Source organism: Danio rerio, chromosome 19 (genome assembly GCF_052040795.2).
Source record: "Danio rerio strain M-AB ecotype USA chromosome 19, GRCz13ab, whole genome shotgun sequence".
Classification (NCBI taxonomy): domain Eukaryota; kingdom Metazoa; phylum Chordata; class Actinopteri; order Cypriniformes; family Danionidae; genus Danio; species Danio rerio.
The window spans coordinates 28992934-29012029 of NC_141039.2; the positions used below are offsets into that span (position 1 = coordinate 28992934).

At 38.8% G+C, this 19096-nt stretch overlaps 1 protein-coding gene across 4 annotated transcripts in view; it reads right to left on the minus strand.

The window, feature by feature from the left end:
* The window catches only part of skic2 (SKI2 subunit of superkiller complex), a 50463-nt gene that overhangs the window by 19357 nt on the left and 12010 nt on the right, over nt 1-19096 (minus strand). For 3 of the 4 annotated variants that reach the window (XM_087294591.1, XM_087294590.1, XM_087294589.1), the window contains exons 16-22: nt 18816-19028; nt 15888-15998; nt 15659-15770; nt 9096-9214; nt 3274-3405; nt 2966-3103; nt 810-914 (exon numbers count right to left, since the gene is read on the minus strand). In XM_087294591.1, coding sequence (XP_087150717.1) covers nt 810-914; nt 2966-3103; nt 3274-3405; nt 9096-9214; nt 15659-15770; nt 15888-15998; nt 18816-19028 — 930 coding nt within the window. The remainder of the gene's footprint in view (nt 1-809; nt 915-2965; nt 3104-3273; nt 3406-9095; nt 9215-15658; nt 15771-15887; nt 15999-18815; nt 19029-19096) is intronic. The other variant, NM_001044901.1, reaches the window with a different exon arrangement.

Sequence of the window (19096 nt, forward strand, 5' to 3'; positions counted from 1 at the left end):
TTTTACGCAGCGGATCCCCTTCCAGCCGCAACCCATCTCTGGGAAACATCCACACACACACTCATACACTACGGACAATTTAGCCTACCCAATTCACCTGTATCGCAAGTCTTTGGACTGTGGGGGAAACCAGAGCACCCGAAGGAAACCCACGCGAACGCAGGGAGAACATGCAAACTCCACACAGAAACGCCAACTGAGCCGAGGATCGAACCAGCGACCTTCTTGCTGTGAGGTGACAGCACTACCTACTGCGCCACTGCGTCGCCCCATTTTAATATAGATTTATAAAGAAAAATGTTTCCTCAAATATGAATTAAAATTCAAAATATTGCCGTTTTATTTTTGCAGCCTTGGTGAACATATATAATACATTTTGTATTAAAATTTTTACACCAAACCTTTTGAACGATAGTGTAAGTAATATGACAGATGTAAATATAATACTCCTAATTATATTCAGGATGTCTGTTAGGGCTGCACAATATATTGTTTCAGCATCAGTATCACAATATAACCATTCAATTATTCAATTACTATACCTAAACACTGCTAAAAATCTATGATCGCAGATTTTTATATTTTAAGCTTGATTCACTCCCCTACAGAATCATCCCAATCACAATTATATTCATATTGCAATATATATTGGGAAAAAATTAAATATTGCAATGTTCGATTTTTTTCCAATATCATGCAGCCCCAATGTCTGTTATTAAAAATAAACTAGTGAAAGCATCTAGAACTTTGTCTAGTGGCACAATCTGTCCTGACAATAATTGTGGCATGAGTTATGCAGTCACACATACCTGTAGAATGACTCCCAGAGAGTTGTGATGCTGGCTGTTGTTCACGATCACCACCCTTCCAACAGACAGAGCTTTGAGACCATTGACTGACTCCAGAACAGCTTGCTGAAACACACAAGCACACAGACTGATGGGAAATTTAACATTATAAACATTGATTGCATGAACAATGTGACAGATATGTTTCAACTAGTTCTGCTGAGAATAGATTCAAATAAAAAACAATGTCTGATCATTTCTGGAATAAACAGTAAACTGCATAAACAGATTTTTTTCTTTTTTTTTTCCAAGACTGGAGTACTTTTTTTACATTTTAACAAATTTGTGTGTGTTGAGCATCAGTTAAGACAACGTTAGCATCTGTCACCTTTAATTGTGGGGGAAAACGGCATAATTTTGAGCTTTAGTCAGCTAATTTCATCTTTAGGGTTTGAATATTTTTTTTGGGGTGGAATCAAAATCAGTGACCTATGTCAATGTTTCTTATTATTATTCACACTGAAGATATTAACGGTAGGTTCATCATGGGCTTTTTTAATCCTATAAGAAGACCCTGCTTCTTAATTATTCATGAGAGCACAAGCTTTCCGAAGGCAGACCCATATGGACAGACCTGCCAAGCTGTGAGACCCAAGACCTACTCACACTATGCCATCCGTACCGTGCCCAGGCCCGTTTCACGGATAGTTTGAGAAGTGTGAGTGCGCTGAATCGGGCTAAAGCACAGTTCACTTGGCCGGCCCTGGCCCAGTTGGAAGAGATGGGCATGAGCGCGGTTCACTTGGGCTTTGGCGCAGTACACTTGTAGTGTGAGTGCAAAACGCGCCAAAGCCCGAAACTGAAAGCGAGACGTGACTTTTAAGGGACTGTTTCATATGGATTTATTAATCATTCTTACTGTTTAGTGAACGCAAACCCCTCACTGCACGACAGCTGCACAACTTCAGCAGACCTCCTCATTCCTGCAGCACGAGGGCTTTATGATTGTTTATAAGCGCCAAAAGTGGCGGATCTGTTCGGCGAAATATCTGACTGCGTGTCACCACATCCCTAAGGACTGTTTGGCGAAATATTTGACTGCATGTCAATGCATAACAAATGACTGAACGATATAACTAGAGAAATCTCCACTGTGCTACTGAGTGAGAGCACTTCTCACTGAATAGCACAGCAGCGATGACGTAAGCGTGCCAAGGCCCGATTGTGGTGTGAGTGCGGGCCGTCGGGGGAGACGGTACCTGTACCTAGTTTGAGTACGGCCCCAGTGGGTAAGACAGAGACTGCGTCTGCGCTTCAGATGTGCTTGTTTCCTAATCTACAGGAATTTTGGCATGTTTTTTTCCCACAATGCTATTAAGGCCAATACAGCAAAGCTGTTTGTGTGCAAAAAGCAGTTTAGTCGGGAGAGCTGTGTGAGAATTGGAGAATGGCAGACTTTGTCTTTTATCAGTTGAGCTTGTTACCATTCAGACACATCACCTATACCTGTGCTGCTGTGTTCACCATATGTTTTAAAAACTTCAAGATTACCGGCAGGGCTAATGGTTGAAATATATAGGGCAAGAGACGTGCTGCACTGCTATCCACTGTGTCTGCATTCAGACCCGGGAATTGAGGAGAGAAGTTCTCCTCATTTATAGTGTTTATATAAACAAAATTATTTTTATAATGATATAACAAATTGTAGTGATGTGAATATGAAATTACAAATAACATATGTAGCAAGGCATTAAAATGCTTACTGTTTATTTCTTTGCATTTTAACTTTGTAAACTATAAATCATGGGTCTCCTCACGGTTTGTGTCTCATTTTGTGAGCCAACTGACAACAGTTGCTTGCTCCCCTCTTTTCCCCTGCTCTGCCAGCGACACCCACTCTTCCCTCTACTCACAGAGCTCCATGCCCATCATGAAGCATTTTTTGAAAAAATTCTGAGGTAGACTTAAACTGAGAGAGTGGGGTTTCATGGCACTTTAAAACCCTTAAACCAACTTAAAACATTTTCACAAATACATATTTCTTGAGTTCTGTCATTTAATTCATAAAACTCACCTGTCAACGTTTTGGTTAGAGAGTAAATCCAGTGATGGAGCGAGTAAAACACAAGCACACTGTGTGCATCAAAGCGTGTGTGAGTGTGTTTGTGAGTGGGTACCTGCAGGCTCTGTGTGGTGATGTGCAGCTCTGTGATTGTGTGGTAATATGACAGTAAATCAGACAACTGCCCCTCCGTGTCCAGCGGAGGAAGAGAAGACAGCGTGTTTCTCAGCTCACTTATTCTCTTCTCGTGAGCCTACAAAAACAACAGAAATAACCTGGCTAACTGAAAGACTTTCAAAACATTTCATCACGCATTTCTTTTTTTTTGTGAGGGTGAATTACAGAAGCAGTTACTGGAGCATGCATACCCCACAGACATTTCATTCGTCACCCAGGGGCTGCTGGGAAAGGAGGCCGTTTTACCTGTGTATCCCTGTGGTTTTCAGAGAAGCTTCTCTTCATCATGTCGGTGACCCTCAGGGCCTCCACACGCAGCAGATTCAGAATCATGGTGTAGGTCAGTCTGAACTGAGAGTGCAGCACCGTCGGCTTCCCCTGAAATGACACACATTAACACTATTTTCAATGTCTGGGGGATTCTAGAATTGCAGCTATTCCTGGAGTTCAAAGTCATTCATTATTCTGATATTTTTTTTTATTCATATTTTAATCATTTGTTACTCACTGCTTTGGATCACAAGATGCTACAGGACATATCAATATTTAATTTGCAAAAAATGTATTATGTAGGGAAAAAAAATCGTGCTTTTGTGCAGCTTGAACTAGTCAGTGTATTTTTCTACCATTTATTGCGTGGTCAAAAATATTTGATTCTACTTTTCTTTTTTGTAATATCTCATTTGATTTATTTATAAAAGCCATACATAGTAAGGTTTTTAATTAAAGACAAAACCAAAATGTGTGTCCATAAATCTTGTCTCTATGCTGTTACCATATATAGTTAGGTCCATAAATATAGGGACATTGACACATTTCTAACATTTTTGGCTCTATACACCAATGGAAGAGATTTTAAATGAAACAAACAATATGTGATTTAACTGCAGACTGTCAGCTTTAATTTGAGGGCAGTTACATTCAAATTAGGTGAACGATGTAGGAATTACAACAATTTAAATATGTGCCTCCCGCTTGTTAAGGGTCCAAAAGTAATTGGACAATTGGCTTCTAAGCCGTTCCACGGCAAGGTGTGTATTATTTCAGCATCATTTCAATTACAATGAGCAGATAAAGGGTCCAGAGTTCATTTCAAGTGTGCTATTTGCATTTGGAATTTGTAACTGTCAACTCTCAAGATGAGACCCAAAGAGATGTCACTCTCAGTCAAGCAGACCATCATTAGGCTAAAAAACAAAACAAACTCAGCAGAGAGATAGCAAAAGCATTAGGCGTGGCCAAAACAACTGTTCAAGAAAAAAAAAGGAACGCCCCAGTGAGCTCAGTAACAACAAAAGATCCGGAAGACCCTGTAAAACAACTGTGGTGGATTACCAAACAATTCTTTCCTTGGTGAAGAAAACACCCTTTACAACAGTTGGCCAGATCAAGAACACTTTCCAGGAGGAAGGTGTATGTGTCAAAGTCAACAATCAAGAGAAGACTTCAACAGAGTGAATACAGAGGGTTCAGCACAAGATATAAACCATTGATGAGCCTCAAAAACTGGAAGGCCGGATTACAGTTCTAAAAAGCATTCAGAGTGCTGGAACAACATCCTATGGACAGATGAGATCAAGATCAACTTGTAACAGAGTGATGGAAAAAGAAGAGTATGGAGAAAGAAAGAAACTGCTCATGATCCTAAGTAGTGAAGCAGGGTGGTAGTAGTGTCATGGCGTGGGCATGTGTGGCTGGCAATGGAACTGGTTCTCTTGTATTTATTGATGATGTGACTGCTGACAAAAGCAACAGTATGAATTCTAAAGTGTTTTAGGCAATATTCTCTGCTCCTATTACGTGCTCATATTAACAAATGCTTCAGAACTCATTGGAGGGTGATTCACAGTGCAGATGGAGAATGACCCAAAGCATACTGCACAAGCAACCAAAGAGTTTTTGAAGGGAAAGAAGTGGTATGTTATGCAATGGCCAAGTCAATCACCTGACCTAAATCTGATTGAGCATGCATTTCACTTTCTGTAGACAAAACTGAAGGGAAAATGTCCCAAGAACAAGCAGGAAATAAAGACAGTTGCTGTAGAGGCCTTGCAAAGCATCACCAGGAATGAAATGCAGTATCTGGTAATGTAAGTGAACGAAGTCTTCATTCATTCAAGACTTCAGCCTGTAATTGACTGCACAGGATTTGCAACCAAGTTTTAAAAAGTGAAAGTTTGATTTATGATTATCATTTAGTCCAATTACTTGTGGACCCTTAACAAGTGGGAGGCACATATGCAAACTGTAGTAATTCCTACACCATTGACCTGATTTGTATGTAAATACCATCCAATTAAAACTGACAGTCTGCAGTTAAAGCACATCTTGTTTGTTTGATTCCAAATCGTGTTGGTGTATAGAGCCAAAAATATTAAAATTAAGTCGATATCCCAATAATTATGGACCTTACTGTATATGCCTTTAAATTGGTAAAATAATCTCTCACAAGTATGTAAGACACAGGAAGTTATGTCAAGTTTCCTCACTGATAAGTTCTGTTTTCTCTTTGAGAAAATATTCAGATGAGTAATACATAAAAATTACCACCATGATATCAAAGAGAAAGCAGAACTTATTACTGATTACAGTAGATTCTGTTTACAAATCATCAGTGGTGATTTCATTTGAGCTGTGTGCTATTAGCATTAACCCTAGCAAGTGGGGTTTGTGGCTAAAAAGTTTAAGATTGTCAATCTGTTACCGTCAAGGACTGTTACCAAGGTAGAGTAGCAAATATATATATATATATATATATATATATATATATATATATATATATATATATATATATATATATATATATATATATATATATATATATATTGTTTTTAATAAAAAAAGTAAAAAAAGAAAGTATGTTTTGCAAACACTGCCATACATTTTTTTTTTATCCAATATAATATTTATCAGATAATGTAAAAAAATCTGTTAGTGGACAGTTTTTCCCCCTTACTTTTCTGAAATGCAAAATGTATGTCCAACTATAGAATCCCCTATTTAACTCTATTCATTTCAATCATCCATTAGCATCGATTCATTCATCGACTGAGCTTTGGTGTACAGACAAAGCAGAACTGATTCAAACATGACAAATAATAGTACGAATACACAATGCATGTGTATATCAATACTCTTTTTGCTTATCCGTGTAGATCGAGTGGGGAAATGGAGTCGACATAGAGTGGAGGTGCAGACACTACTGGCCCTTCACACTGTGCGTTGTTACAGCATAAGCTGCTGTTGCCATGACGCCCACGACATAGACCTGATCCTCGCATAGATTCTGGGTCCATTTCAGAGAAACCACACTGATTCTCATCCTCAATGGACAGAGTCAAACTCATGGGCAGCTCAAATGGAGAGTGGAAACACAACATTCCATGCTTAATTGTAATAATAGAATTTCTAAACAAAAAATAAACTAAACTAAATCAGTGCATTTGTTTTGAAGATCTACACATGCTAAACTCTACTATCATGTGATGTTAGAGTGCTATGGGTTCTTGCCTAGAGATTGCTATTTTGGTTGGAGAAGAAAAGACAGTGTTATGCATGCCAGACCTGTAGGGGGAAATGTCACTTTGTAAAGAAAGTCTATGCTCATCCGCACAATCATTGCAATCCATTCCAATGGGAAATGCCTTTGAAGGGTTTACACTTCACAGAAAAATGATGGAAGCCCAAAGAGACCATCAGTTGTAACCTTTGAAATCCTTCAAATATGGTAGCCATGATGGCTTTAACTCCGACGTTTCCTTCAGTGGGCAATGTATCCCATTTCAAATGCACCAGTAGTCAACAATTTTTGTTTTCTCAAGTATTCATATATTCCTATACACTGAACACATAAACCGCATGACCAGGGCCGGATTAACGTAAGGGCTAGTTGGGGTTAAAGCACCAGGGTCCATGAAAAGAGGGTGCCCTTGATTGGCTGAAAAATTAGCGTCATGACGTGGGAAAGGTCTTTTGCATTATGCGTTAAAAGGGCATGCCATTATGTAAAGTTTTCCTTTCGGCTCGCTGCTGTTCATAACAGTTTGGAGCTGCTTTAGCTCAGTTTTAAAAATCACTGTTTAGTCTCCCATATGGGTGACCAAGACATCCCATTTTTTTCATAAAACTTCCTTATTCCCCAGCACAGTTCCTTATTTCATAACAACGGTCCAGTCAAAGATAAGCTAGCCAAGTGCGTCACAGGAAAAAAATTCAATTCAAACAGTATCCATTATTAATGTGCATTAACAGAGGTCAGGATAGGTGGAATCATGCTGTATGGACTCATAACTGAACCACCGCAGATGTCCATCGCAGTAATGTATCTATTTCAAGAAATTACATGGTTTAAGTTCCACTAAACCAGTTAGAAAGCAAACATTAAATGAATGAATTTCCCCTTTAAGAAAAACGACATCAATAATCCGCAGAAATGAAATACTGATGCTGGCTTTCATCAGACAACATATCTGATGAAAAAAACATACTAACCTTCTGTAATTGATTGACTTCAGACCAAATGGAAAATTAGCATGGATTTTAAAGAACTTTTAGGCAACAGCTTAGATCAGGGGTGGCCAAACTCAACGTCCTGGAGAGTTTAGCTCCAACTCTAATCAAACACACCTAAACCAGCTAATCAAGTCCTTTCTAGGTATACTAGAAACTTCCTGGCAGGTGTGTTAAAGCAAGTTGGAGCTTAACTATGCAGGACACCGGCCCTCCAGGACTGAGTTTGGACACCCCTGGCCTGTTTTAAAGATAACCCTGTTTGTAGTATTGAGTTTAAAGCACTCATTTACAAGGTATTGCATACGTGTTTTTAACTGATTTTGCCAGCCTGCTTAAAATCTAAAGTTTGTTATGCGATTAAAAAAAAGATTAAAAAAAGACTTTGTTTGTTTGTGCAGAGATGGTAAAGGTATCATTTCCGAAAACAAGCATATCTGAATGAAACAACAAAACAAAAATCGATAGCTGGACTAGATTTTGTTCACTAAGATCTGACTATCGGTTTGTAAAGTTTGTGGTTTGACAGGTTGGCCCCGCCATTGCACCAGTAAAGAGATGAACATAAAGGATGTTACAGATAGGAATAGAAAAGTTAATTTGATTCAGTTGTAAAATGTGACATACTTTTTTCAATTGTAATGACATAATTGTCAAAAGTAAAATGTGCAAAGTAGACTAACTATTATAAACCTGCAATATTATATAATACAAATGGTTCATATTAATTTTCATGATGACTTTGTGAATTTAAAAATGATGCACATCAGCTCTTATCAGTGTGGATGCCATGCGGAGGGCAAAATGACAAACAGTGCTAGCTGTAATGACAGTACGCAGGGTCAGTGAATCGAGTAAAGAGGTTTAATTGACTGCAAGGCCATGAAGTGAAAAACAAAGAGGTTAAAAGAACTCAGCAGGCTGGACACTCCAATGAAGAGCAGCCCATTTCATCAGCACTCCATTCACAAGAGGATGACAGAGGCGCTCTCACAGCCTGCGTGAGTCTAAAAAAAGAACAAAGCTGACTGTATTCAGCTCCAAATTGAATAACGAGGCTGTGAGTTAAAAAGAGGAGCTGGGATTTATCTACCTAGATCATTACAAAGCCTGCATTACACGAAGGGAGCAGAGGTAATGGCGGTTTAAAAATGAAGGAAATTATGGACGAAATAACTTTCTTATGACTGAAGCTTCAAAAGGTTTTCTCGCATTTTTATAAACACAAATATAAAAAATGGTTAATGCCAAAAAATGTAGCAATGGTAGTTAAAAGAACACTTTACTTCAGAAAAGGCTCATTTTACAACTCCCCTAGAGTTAAACAGTTGAGGTTTACCATTTTTGAATCTATTTAGCTGATCTCTGGGTGTGGCAGGGGCACTTTTAGCTTAGCATAAATCATTCAATCAGATTAGACCATTAGCATCTCACTCAAACTACTAGAGTTTCAATAATTTTCTTTTTTAAAGCTTGACTCTTCTGTAGTTACATCGTGTACTAAGACTGATGGAAAATGAGAAGGTAGTAAAGCGAAGTTTTAATAGGTATTTACTGACCAGCATCATTGAGTGGAGTTCTCCCATATCATGAACTCCAGCTTTACAGAGGATGATAACAGTTCCTGTGGCATCCAAACCTCTTCTGCCGGCACGACCCGCCATCTGAATGTACTCGCCTACACACAAACACACACACAAACGCAGTTTAGCACTGCAGCACTTATAAACAATGCTGTCAAAGTATGTATCGCATTTCAGACATGTCACATCATGTCAATACCAGACTGTTGCAAACTATTTTGTGTCGTTATTTGTACTTTGTGTTACGTCACAAACAGAAACAAGCATCATTTCACATTGGTTCATCCAGTGTGGACAGACTCACTCATTGTATTGTGTTCTGTTGTATTCATTCATGTTGTGTCACTTGCATACAGGTCATACACATCCTTTTCTCAGTTGAGAGTGTTACTGGTTTGCCACTGTGACATTTTTTCAATAATCACTGAAAATAAATCCAATAATCATTGAGTTTTGTTTTTGAAATAATAATATATTTGTACAACAAATACTACGCTGACATATGGTCAGTAAAACAAATCTGCAATTTGATTTTCTTTAATTTATTTCATTTGCATTAAATGTATGTGATTAAGTGATGTTAAAATATAATATATATATAATATATATATACACACACACATTATATTATTTGGAAAGATTTCAATTGTAAAAAAAATGTGTTTACAGTATTTTACATTTCAAATTTTGCCACTTTGGTTAGAATAAAAGATTTCTAAAACATTGAGATATCTTACTGATGGCAGTACTTCGAATGTTGACTCTAAAAATTATTATATATTTTTTTGCAGTACAGCAATAACCATATGATTTTATTTTAAAGGGGTGGTCCAGAGTGTATTTTTAAGGCTTGGTTATGTTTATAAGATGCAAAGCAATGTGTGCTCATGCTTCATTTGTTAAAAAAAAAAAAAAAAAATAATAATATATATATATATATATATATATATATATATATATATATATATATATATATATATATATATATATATATATATATATATATATATATATATATATATATATCCCAATATCCCTAATGGGAGAATATCCCATTAGTTTGTCCATATATCTTACTTTGATTATATACAGCTACTCAGCTAACATAAAAACAACTGTCATATATCCTAGTTCCTCCTAAAGGCCCACCCTCTAGAGGCTCTGATTGGTAAGCTAACATAATGTGCTGCAATTATCAGAATAAGCATGTGTAAGTAATATGAAACGTTCACATATCTTTTGCAAGTTGGTTATCTGAGATGTAGAATGCACGGAAAACAGCCACATAGAAAGACACTGCAGTGCTGGTAAAGACTGTGGTTGTCTATAGGGGTTTGATGAATAAATATAAATTTGTAGCTAAATTGGTAATGGTGCCAAACAGCATTCTCCTTGTTTATGTCGCTACAACATACCGTTAACGCTGGAAACTGTGCATGTAATAGATACATTTTAACAAATACAAATACTTCCAGGTTGTGGCTCACAATCCACAGCTTCTTCTGTTATAGTTGGAGCTGCTGCTTCTTTGAGGAGATTTTAGTCGAATCCAGCACTGAACTGGGAGAGATTCTGGGAGCTCTCCTTTGTCAAGTGCCAGCTATATCTGTTGTATAATCCTCTGGAACATAATTAAAATTAAACTGTAAGCACTTCTCTCTTTTTGTCATGTCCTTTGGAAGCCCAAATGCAGACAGAACAAGCTCTGTGGAAATAGCAGCATTTGGAAGATATTTTAGCTTTCTCTGCTATAACATTACAGCGCCTCTGGCCACACCCCTCTGCTGCGAGGGGTGTAGGCACGTAACCTGAAGTGTTTGTGATCTCACTATCCTGGATGTATTTTTTTTGTAGTCCCAAAACTTTGTTTGCTGTAGGCTTTGCCAAGCTAACTCTGTAAAAGCAAATGTCTCCCTTTGCATTCAACTTTGAGTGTATTACATTTAGAAATGCTGTTTATGTTCACGCAGCCACATTACACATCAACTATAGTTTAAAATAAGATATCGTAGTGGACCACCCCTTCAACATCATAGCAGATTACTGAGAGAGTGTTTAATTGTGTTTAGTTGTTATAAATATTCATTTGAGTGTTCCAAAAATATCTTTATTTCTTAAAGAAAATGTAAATACACTTTTTAAAAGTGTAATTTTGGCAATGTGTGATGACTAAAACAGGCCAATCTAAGGCTATACACACTCTCTCTATCACTCTTTTTCAAAAAAATTATTACTGAAACTAAAGTAAACCAGATTTAAACAAACTCGGTTATCTCTCACACGCATCAAAGGCCTCCTGCTGTATTTTCTGTTTCACTGACGTCCGGTCACATCTGCATTAATCCAGCATAATTAATCTGCTCATTCACTAGAGACGGCCAGTTCATCAAACACCTGGCCATCGGCGTCTGTCTGCCTGCAACATCTGCGCCACAAGTACCTGCCAGCTCTTATAATGTCTATTGTTATGGTAATACAAAATGATTATCATTTTAAACAATAAGAACTGCAACAGATGTGCTAGAGAGATGCTGGTCAAGGTATGTCCAGACAACGAAATCCAAAGACAAGCACGCTTGTGATTATTTATCATGTAAAGCAGCAAATGAGTTTGTTTTTTTTAGCAGGCAGTGAAGCCGGTACTGTTGGTAAAGTTAATCCAGGTGCCTGAGCCTGCAACAATGCACACCCCAAAGTAGAAAGCCAAAGCCAATGACTGTGCAGAGGGAAGCTCCGGCCACCGCAACATGGCTGAGTTGATAGTGAGTTGGCCGAACATCTGGGGCTATTTAAAGAGCCCCTATTATACATTTAGTAGGGTCATATTTTGGTTTTAAGGGTCTCTAACAGCAGTCTGATATGCATGCAAGGTCAAAGAAAACTTTCATGGTTTAATAATATGCATTTATTTTTACCTAATTATCCCAGGGACTTCCATATAGAAGTAGTCAGAGTGAATAGTGTATGTGCGAGCATACCTGCCAACACTCTATTTCAGACCCATCTCCAGCCACCCACGCATTTTGTTATTTATTCCGGAAAACTCCCATAATTTCAACCACCCCCCATCCTCAGCATTTTGGTATGGTCTGTGAAACTCTCGGGTTGCCAACATTGGTAAAGGATCTGACCGCAGCAGCCACCCGAAACATGCTTACCACCACCATAGTGCAAAGTACCCGGTTCTCACCAGTGTTATCAGGGCCGGCACGTCCATAGAGGTGACCTAGGCGGCCGCCTTGGGTGGCAGAATAGTGAGGGCGGTGTCCACGAATCCCCCGGTCCTCACTTTCATCCGCGATACCCACCCCCTCCCTACTGGTCCTCACTTTCATCCGTGTACCGGTAACTTTCGGGTTGAAGGTGGCGTGATCGCCGTTCGTCTAGAGCGCCAGTTCAGCTTAATCCAGCCCTGAGTTTTATTCAGACACTTCACCCCGAACCTAACCCATAGTGGCATAACCTATAATAGGGGCTCTTTAATGCAGAGGAGGTCAGTGAAGTAAACTTAAAGGTCTGGTGAAGTGCTTTGAAATGTGCATTTTGTAATTGATTGTATTTAACAATCTCAAGTGAAAAATGAACAGAGGGTGGAACATAGAGTAGCTCCTCCCTTTTATAAAAACAGCCAGTAGTGTTTTGTTTTTATCATAGCTCTGCCAGAGAAAGTGGTTGAGCTTAAAAACATCAATTAAAGGGGGCGGAGCATGCCATATACTAGAGAACATTTGATTGGTTAAGATTTGATGAGAAACTGAAGTATGAGGTGATGTGAAAAAAAACTGATCTATTTAGGCAGAAGAGACAAGCTGCAAGCTTTAAATGTTGATATCAGTTTTATATTTTCTAAATGCAAATTGTCACTGTTTTGGAGCAAACTAGCAAATAGATCTTTAAACTAACAGACTGAAACTAACATCTTCATTTTTATTTTTATTTCATTGGAGCTTTACTAGACTTGTGGAGTGTCTCTTCATCCGCTGTCTCCAGAATTATCTGAAACTACTATGTCTGACCTCTGCTCTGAGAAAACACTTTCACTCTAGCACTTTTAGTGTGCACCAAGGGTTGTTTAACTTCAGAGTTCAATGCAGTCAGCTATTGTGAACACAGTTTGGTGGTCTGGGTACTGTTTGATGAACACAGTTCACTAAATCAGGAAAATTAACCACTATTAATCATGTATTTATTGATCAAATTGTGCTTTTATTCAACCACTCACTTTTCTGACATGCTACACGCAGGGAGAACGAATATCTAAATTTCTACTCAACTTGAGTAGTAAACAACTCTCTTCTCCATTTGAACATTATCATTATATTCATGACAAATGGATGCAGTCAAACTCTTCATTAAGGGACCATGCAATTGAACCAAATGTGAAAAGCACCCTTAAAGGTGAAGTGAAGTTAAAATACAAATTTTTGTTGTTAGTTTCAGTTAAGGAGATATATTATCTAGTGTGCTCTAAAGAAGTGTCATAATTCCCGTTTAGAAAATTTAAAACTGAAATAAACATCCAAAGCTTGCAGTTTGTCACTTCCACCTAAATGGATTAACCATTTTTTTCACATCCCCTCATACTTCAGTTTCTCATCAAGTCCTAACCAATCAAATGCTCTCTACTATCTGACATGTCACGCCCCCCTTCAAGACCCTTCAGATTTGCTTTTCATTTGATGTGCTTGATCTCGAAAACTCTCACTGGCAGAACTGTGATAAAAACAACGCTATTGGCCGTTTTTTTTTTAAAGGGAGAAGCTACTCTTCTTCCCACATTCTCTTCATTTTTCAGTTGAGATGACATCAAACTTCCAATAAAACAAATGCACATTTCAAAGCACTTTTAAATGGCTCCACCACCTGCACTGCCACTGTCAGTCAGCCCCAAGTGTGCCGCAAGCCTACGTTTGAGTGAAGGTTTCGGCCGTTAGATCGCCCCCTGGGGGCTGGCTGCAGTACAAGTCATAAAGCCCGCCTCTCCGTGTTAATGAAGGAGACTTGAGCCCAAATAAAAAAAAATATTACACTTGCAATAAAATGTCCCGAAAGATAGTTCTGGTCGATTAAGGCACTGGTTATTGTGCTGAAATAGGTGCAGATCTTCATTTTTGTAAACAGTTTGTTTTTAGCAGTAAATTTATGCTGGGCGTGTCATCGTGATTGACAGCTGTGATTGACAGTTTCTCAAAGCGCGGCGTCTGAGCTTCGGCAGGAGACTGAAGTAGACTGAAATGTTATTATTCGATTTCTGTGTTATTTTACCATGACAAAATGAGTTCAGCAGTAAACTATAGTTTCTGACATACATGATCCTGGTGGAACACTGTTTATTCGCTAAGTTCAGGGCTTTTTTCGGGCTTTATTAGTTTGCTGATACACGCCTAGCCACCCAGATAGCAAAACACAGTTCCGGCTAGATTCTCGCCTGCCGGAGACTTATCTCTTAGAGCTCAGACTGACTAATGTTACCTCTGCTGGACCTTCTCCGGATGCCTGGACTCACTACCCAATTCCAGCCCGAGTCAATCGAGCCAGATGCGGCGGCCGAGCGAGCCGGCGCTGCCGCATGCGAGCCGGAATCAGTCCGCGACGCCGCGAGTAAGTTATGCGCTGCGGCCCGGAGCTGGCGCGATTGAATATATAAAACCCTCGTATTTGTTAACGTTATTACATCCATCTGTGTTGATATGACAGCAAACGCATGCTGAGAAGTTCGGGGGGCGTAGTTGATTTTACATAAAGCGTTTGATTGGAAGCTCGACTCTGCTCATTTTCGCGGCTCCTCCTCTGGCTCCATCAGACAATCCTTCTGCGCATGTCTGGCTCCAATTTCAGCAGTCTTTTGCGACAGTTTGTGCCCGTCAAGCAGGCGTTTTGCCCTCAAGGCGTTCAATGGGAAAAAGGGCTGTCGCGTCGTCCGTATTTTTTACAGTCATTGGTCAGCCCCCTGGTGTCGTCAGCCCTGCCTCCTCCATGGCTCATCATCATCATGACTCCTGTCTTCATCAACCTTGCCCATCAACAGAACGGTCACTTTCATGGAAGTGGACTGCAGCTCTAAAAGCAAGCTCATTTGAACAACTTCTTCCGAATCATCAGTAGTTTACAGGAACATGTGAAACTTCACCTATTCTTCAGCTTTCACACTATATGAGTATAAATATAATAACTGTGGCTGACTTAAATCTTAAAGTTGAATCAAATTATTTTTTACAAGTGATTTCAACATATCAATGTATATCACAAAAATTATAACTTAAATAAAATTGAAAACTGATCAATTTAATAAAATAAGTTAAACAATCAAATGTTATGAATTATTAATCATTTAATTTTAACTGTGCAGTAACCATTGTTTATAAAGAAGTTCTCTGAGCTTCTGACACCTTCAGCTGAGATCATTTGAGGTGAACAATTAGCTAAAATGTTGGTGGCATTTTTTTTTATGTAAACACATGATAAACACCCAAAATGATTGAGCTCATGTCTGTAGACTTTGCTATAAGTCGATATATTAATTATTGATATAGGCCTACCGGGCAGCAGATTTCTGAATCCCGTGCCGTCGTGTTTGCGGATGCTGTCAAACACAACAGTTCTGGCAGGCATGTTCACACCCATGGCAAAAGTCTCTGTAGCAAACAGAACCTAAAAGAGTGAGAAAGAAAAAAATATATATTTTCTTAGTCAAAATTTCGTCAACCAGATATAGATTACCCAGATAAAGACCAGATATAGATTACCATAGAAATTCAAAAGACAAACCTTCACTAAACCTCTGGAGAAGAGCATTTCAATGACTTCCTTCAGGATTGGCAGGATGCCGCTGTGATGAACACCAATCCCTCTCTTCAACAAATCACGCATCAGCAGGATCTGTGATGACAAAACAACACAAACATCATTAAAATGAAATGTTTTATTATAAAAGGTAAGTACATATGACTATTATATTGAACACAAATTTGACAAATTTATCAATTAATAATCAAACAATGTATGCTATTTTTAAATAAAATTGTAAACAATTGTAATATTTCAAAATATAGTCTAAATTATTAACTGTTAATACATTACAAACTTGTGTATTTGAACAGTACACAGGGCATAAAACTAATTAGACTTTCATTCATATAATAATACAAATAGTAGTATTTATTATTTTATTATCATTAAATGGCAACAATAAAATTACTCAATTACGAAGATGCATCATGTGGCAGTTTTTGAAAGCTATGGATCCTTTTAGACTGGAAACACTGGGTTTTAAACTCGTGTGCATACATTTGATTTTCAAAAAAGCAACTGCGTGATGCTATCATGTCAATATGGACCAAAATCTCTGAGGAATATTTCCAGTACCCTGTTAAATTCATGACATGAAGTATTAAAGGGTCACGAAACACCAAAACACATTTTTTTAGCTGTTGACACTTGACAGTCGTATATGCGTCCCATACTGCTAACACATACAGTTCACTAAAAAGTGAAAATTGCGTTATTTCGAGCAAATTTGTACTTCCTGTTTGAAACAAATTTTTGAAGCTGCGTCACGGCCATGAGATGGCGTGTATTTCAGCATGTAGACTGGACGTCTGTACCTGGGAGTACTGTAATACGTCTCTGAGTGTGCTGCATTAATTCATAAGTAAGACTTGGTTCAAACCAATCAGTGCGCTCTATTGTGTATGGGGTGCAACTTCATTAATATGCATGCTAGCTTCGAAGACTGTTTGTACCTGAAACAGTGGTCAAACGGCAGAGAGACGACACGTTGTGTTGCCAAAAAAAGTGGGAAAAGAATAAGAATTGTTTGGAGATCCGGGTCGTCAGTGTTGCTTTTATAATGTGCTGCAACAAAGGTTTTGTTTTCATTTTCCATCTATGAGAGCACAACTGGACTCACATGGGGATCAATGCACGCGACATGCGGCAGAAATACGTTTGTGCGGAACCCACACCCGAGAGCTTTTCACATCTGGACATGGTGAAATCCAGGTTTGCTGCACGTCTCCTTTAAAAAAAGACGCAGCTCTACTTGCTGTTGATTGTCCTGTCTACAGATTTGGTAAGTGTATGCCATTAGTGCCCTTTCTTTGTTCATTTAGATGAAAAAGTTATAGTTCTTACCATCAGCAGTACTCTTTCAGTGTTTAAAGACAGATCTTAGTCAAAATTATTTCTAAGTTACTTAGTTTACGTTAATATCACTACAATATTATGGACTGAAAGATCTGCTGTAATTGCTGCTCTCCGAGTGTAAACGTGAACACTGTATAGTGTCTCACTGAACACTATTCCCGACCGTCCTGTTTAATTTTCTCTGCATTTTGTAACTAGATAGTCTACACACACGGCTTTCTGACCTACCGAGTGCATCTGAGTTACCGAGAAATGCAGAAATTTTTTTTTCTTATACGACGTGCTGTATCAAACATTCCACCGTCATTAAACACAGTCACTGTCAATTCCTCGGTGAAAATCAACGCGTGCCCAAATGGAAACTCCCATTTTTATTCAAATCCTTCCCCTTTTCCCTCCCCCGACAATCCCACCTAAACAGAGCTAGACACACCCACTTTCCTGACTTTTTCCATACGAGAGGTGTGATGCTGCGTTCACACCAGATGCGGAACGCGCGGATAAACGTGCGATTCACGCGTAAATAGCCGCGAGAACATTTGAGTTTTTTCACTTGATTCGCGCATCAATCCCTGCTTCATTTGTGCGTCAAATCCACTTCATTTGCGCGTCAAAATTCACTTCAGAACAGACACGGATTTGCATGATGGGCAGGGCTTCTGTCTGCCAGGTGACTCTAGCTTTAATGCTAAATGGCTACTAGGAATTTTTAGAAGAAAATAACAGTGTTTATGTGCTTTATGAAGGCTGAAAAACAGCATCAATACGTTTAGGGTCGTGTCTGAGTCCACTACATCCTTTCAGAGGTGCATCCAGCTCTGTTAACTCATAAACTCCTACAGAAACTGAACCTGGATGACGGAGACTTTCAGCGGTGCTTCTGACTGAGCCAAGCCCAGTTTGATTAACGGTGTTGGCTGGAGGATTTCCCCCGGGACACCGACAACAGGCGATACGTCACAATAACGCCCCAACAAGAGCAAGCTCCTGATTGGTTAACACCACGCGAATGTCCACTGAAGTTCAGATTTTTGAACAGGAGTGATTTGCGCGAAAGGTGTGTTTAGCGCGTCAAAGGCGCAAAACGATCAATTTGCGCGTATCACGCCATTCGCACCACGCCATTCGTGCGTAACGCGCCGCAGGATGTCTATTCGCATGTTTGCATTGACTTAACATGTAAATCAGTCGTGCTTGACGCGCATTCCGCGTCTGGTGTGAACGCAGCATAAAAACACCCTGCTGAAACCCTTTAAGGCAGTTCTGAAGGCAAAAGAGGCTCCAACCTGGTACTAGAAAGATGTACCTAATATAGTGGCCAGTGAGTGTATATCCATAGAAAAAAAATTATATTACAACACAATACAATGATACAATTTATATTATATTATATTATATTATATTATATTATATTATATTATATTATATTATATTATATTATATTATATTATATTATATTATATTATATTATATTAAAATGGCCTTCAGCTTTTTCCTTCTTTGTTTTAAAGATATCTGATTGGCCAATAAAAAGTTGACCATGTACAGTACCTGTGGTAGCTGTCGATCTCCTCCTCTCAGTCTGGTCAGGCTCTTCTGCAGGAAGGAGTGGATCTCGCTCTTCTCTATGGATGTGGTGAGGTCCAGAGAGGTCAAAGAGCGAGCGTTTTCATCACATCGTGTCCTAGAGAATGTAAATGCCACCACTGGAGTCTGCTGCCTCTGAGACAGATAATTTAACAGCGTTTGCCACACCGCACGATCCTAACAGTGCAGAAGGAAGATGCAGAAAACTGTCAAAACACTGCCATTAGAAAAAGAGATGTATTATG